At 40.4% G+C, this 3,916-nt stretch overlaps 1 protein-coding gene across 1 annotated transcript; it reads right to left on the bottom strand.

Moving 5' to 3' along the window:
* Positions 1 to 2,690: 2,690 nt before the first annotated feature.
* LOC111749138 (olfactory receptor 11H6-like) lies at positions 2,691 to 3,608 on the bottom strand. The gene has a single exon (XM_064291971.1). The coding sequence runs from the start codon at positions 3,438 to 3,440 to the stop codon at positions 2,691 to 2,693; it is 750 nt and encodes a 249-aa protein (XP_064148041.1). The 5' UTR covers positions 3,441 to 3,608.
* Positions 3,609 to 3,916: the final 308 nt, after the last annotated feature.

Below are 3,916 nucleotides of genomic sequence, written 5' to 3'. Positions count from 1 at the left end.
ACACTTTTCTGTCTGCGGCTTGCCCTACATCCTTCTGAGAGGCATACATTGCTTTGTGGATGACATGGAAGCCTCTGCACACAAATAAAATATGCTTAGGTTATTGACTTCTATATATATTCCAAGTGATATTAGAGTTGTCATAGTCAGTTTGGGGAGGATGAGTTCTATGTATTTCCTGGCACATCTAGGAGAGAACCATCCGTGAAGGAGGCCTGAAGGGCTGTGGGGTGGTCTCATGTCTTCTGTGGTTGCAGTCTGATGGATTTGCTTCTAGTTTCAGCAAGCTTTGTCAGGCAAACTTTAAAACTCCTCTTACCAAAGTTAATTTACCACTTGTTTCTGTGCTGTAAAAGTGGAATATTATTAAATAGGCAGAAAATGACTGTCACACCTGGGAACGTAGGGGTAATCTCGGTATAAATGTAATCTTTAGTCAGTGACAACATGAAAGAATTAGAACAGGTAGGGCTCAAGAATTAGGAAAGCTGAAGAAAATTTTACACTATTGTATTAATTATAAAACATTGTTTTAATCTCCAGGATATAAGGTATACAGAACTCAGTCTGAGCTCGTATGCTCAAAGATTCTCATATTTGTCTGCAATTCAGAAGTACCTTCAATCCGTATGGAGTGGATCGACATCACAGTTATTATCACAGGTTATCATCAAAGGAAATTTCAAAGTGATTGCTGCTCCAATGTTGTGTTAATCCAACAGTCTAGCAGAACTTTGCTACATGTATCACATTAATAATTAAGTTCCTTTTGAAGAACTAGTATGAGCCGAGCAACCAGGAGACTATTACAGTTCACAGTCCAAGGTGTATTGACATAAAACAATTAGGAAGCAATGTAAGATTGAATCTAGTAGAATAGACTGCTAGATTTTGTGGTATTCTCTCAGTGCTGAGCAGTCTGCCCTCAAAACCTGCTTTAGAGTCCCCTTTCCCATGGACACATTCTAGTATGACTTACCGAGTTTGCTTCTGGAGATAAGGCCATTTAAAAAGATTCCAATATAGTTAGGACCCAATTAAGTATATGTGAAGAATAAATTAATGTTTATTTATATGACTGTACTCTGCATGAATAACTTGCCGTATTAGAAATCAAATTGAGGAATTTAGATATACATTTGGCTAGTCTTGATGATAGAGTCAGTACCTTAGATATTTATTAATTTATTTATAGGTATTTGGTTTGTGTCTATTCTGTACATTGCCCTGGCTTGGGCACTGATGGGGGAAGCAAAAGATATCTAGGTTTTAGACTTGCTCACAAAAGAACAGCTAAGCATCCCTACAAAATAGTATGCAATTAAATGGCCAAATTGCAGATAAAGACAAGTTTCAGGGAAGGGAGAGTTCAAGGAGACATCAGGTATTATCTCATGGGAGAGAAAAGGTTGATTAAGATTTACTTCAGTAGATAGAAACCCTGGCGGTGTAGTGGTTAAGTGCTATGGCTGCTAACCAAGAGGTCAACAGTTTGAATCAGCCAGGCGCTCCTTGGAAACGGTGTGGGGCAGTTCTACTCTGTCCTATAGGGTCACTATGAGTTGGAATCGACTCGATGGCAGTGGGTTTGGTTTTCCTGGTTTTCATTAATAGACAGGGGCAAGTCTCATGGTCAGGGGAAGCACTATGATTAAAATACCCAAACCCAAAACCAAACCTGCTGCCATCAAGTCAATTCTGATTCATAGCAACCCTATAAGACAGAGTAGAACTGCCCCATAAGGTTTCCCAGAAGCAGCTGGTGAATTCAGACTACTGACCTTTTAGTTAGTAATCAAGGTCTTAACCACTGTACCACCAGGGCTCAGCTGGGAATAAATATGTTTAAAAGAAGTAAGAAGGCTGATCATTGTGAAGTGTAGGGTCATACAGTGGATAAGTGGGAGGGAAGACTGGACCTAGCAGTCTATTGAATGACTTTGAATGGCAAATGAAAGGTTTACACTTCACTCATAATTAATAGAGATATGAAGCATACTCTGTTTTTGGTGTGAAAGACAACCTCAAACAATGAAAGATGTCCATTGCCTTTTTTTTTTTTTTTTTTTTTTTGGATGCTCCTTGGCCCACTGTCTTTAAGAGTATTGATTTTCTGAAGTTAGAAGATTCCTCCCTCTCTTGAAAGGCTTCAGGAACATGTGCTATCGATTCCTTCTGCCAGTCAAGATTAAAACCAGCAAAGACACATCATAGAAAAAGTACATATAACATACATATAACAACCCTACATAATTACTCAGTAAGCTATGCATATTTAAAATGTTTTACTGAATATATCATCAGTGAACTGAACTTGAACTGCCAAAATCCAAACCAAACCCACTGCCTTTGAGTTGATTCTGACTCATAACGACCCTATAGGACAGAGTAGAACTACCCTATAGGGTTTCCAAGGCTGTAAATCTTTAGAGAAGGAGACTGCTACATCTTTCTCCACGGAGTGGTTGGTGGGTTCTAACTGCCGACCGTTCAGTTAGCAGCTAAGTGCTTTCATCACTGTACCTCCAGGGTCCACTGAACTGTTAGGGAACAGTGAAAGAGAATTCTCTCTCTTAGATATGAGCCAGAAAATGATGTACTGATGCCATTCTCTATGGTTATTATAAATAACACAGGCCAGAAGTGACAAACTCAGTTTCTCTTCCAAAGGTGTCTCAATTTTAGCTAATTCATAATCTCAGGACTTTCTTTAGGGCATCTTTCATGTCCTTGTTCCTGAGACCATATATAAAGAGATTTAGTAGGAGAGGCACTGCTGAGTACACCAAAGTGACGATCTTCTGCATCTCTGCTGGGTTCCTTGATGTTGGACTCACAAACATAACCATAAGACTTCCATAGAATAGAGACACCACCATCAGGTGGGATGTGCATGTGGAGAAAGCTTTAGTTCGACCAGTTCCAGAGGGAACACGAAGAACAGCTCTGAGCACCAGGGTGTAAGATCCCAAAATGGAGAGGAAGAGCCCAAAGATGGTCATTGAGTTGAAGGTGTAACAGATAAGCTCAGTAGAAGGTGCAGGGACACAGGCTAGTGCCAACAGTGTGCCTGGGTCACACACGATCTGATCAATGATATTGGGTCCACAGAAGGGAAGTTGGGAGATAAGGACAATGGGGACTGGATAGCAGAGGAATCCACTCACACAGCAAACACAGAACAGGATCATACAGAACTTTGCAGTCATGATAGAGGGGTAGTGCAGTGGGCGGCAGATGGCCAGGTACCTATCATAGGCCATAACTGATAAGAAGAAACACTCAGTTGTACCCAATGAAAAAAAGAAGTAGAATTGGAGGAAGCAGCCAGAGAAGGTGATGGTCTTAGACTCAGAGAGGATGTTGACCAGCATGTTTGGGATACTGGAGGAAACATACCAGATCTCTAGGAAGGCAAAGTCTCCCGAGAATATGTACATGGGTATGTGGAGTCGTCTGTCCCATTTCACTGCACAGGCAATAGCCCCATTCCTCAGCAGGGTCAGGAGTTAGATCACCAGGATTAATGCAAACAGGAAGTTCTGTGTCTCCCTTGGACCAGGGAAACCCAGAAGGACAAACTCAGTCACGACATGCATCATTCTGTTCTGGGCTCTCAAAGCTATTTAAGAAGCAGAAGAGACCAAGGAATGAGTAATAATGAACATTAGTAGGATAAGCTAGTAAATGGTTGAAAATATACTAAGCATTTTCAAACATTATCTCATTTGGTCTTCCTCATGGTCCCTTGAGCTATAGGGAAGTGTGTTTTGTTGTCTTTTTTTTTTTTTTAACAAATAAGAAAACTGAAGCTCAGAGAGATTTAAGGAGTTTATTTGAATATGCAAAGCCAATAATTCATAGATACCCTGGCCTTTTTGGAGTTTGGGTTGGAATAAACACCAGTTCATTTAAA

This window comes from Loxodonta africana, chromosome 10 (assembly GCF_030014295.1).
Source record: "Loxodonta africana isolate mLoxAfr1 chromosome 10, mLoxAfr1.hap2, whole genome shotgun sequence".
NCBI classification, from domain to species: domain Eukaryota; kingdom Metazoa; phylum Chordata; class Mammalia; order Proboscidea; family Elephantidae; genus Loxodonta; species Loxodonta africana.
This window is presented reverse-complemented; position numbering and strand designations above follow the sequence as displayed.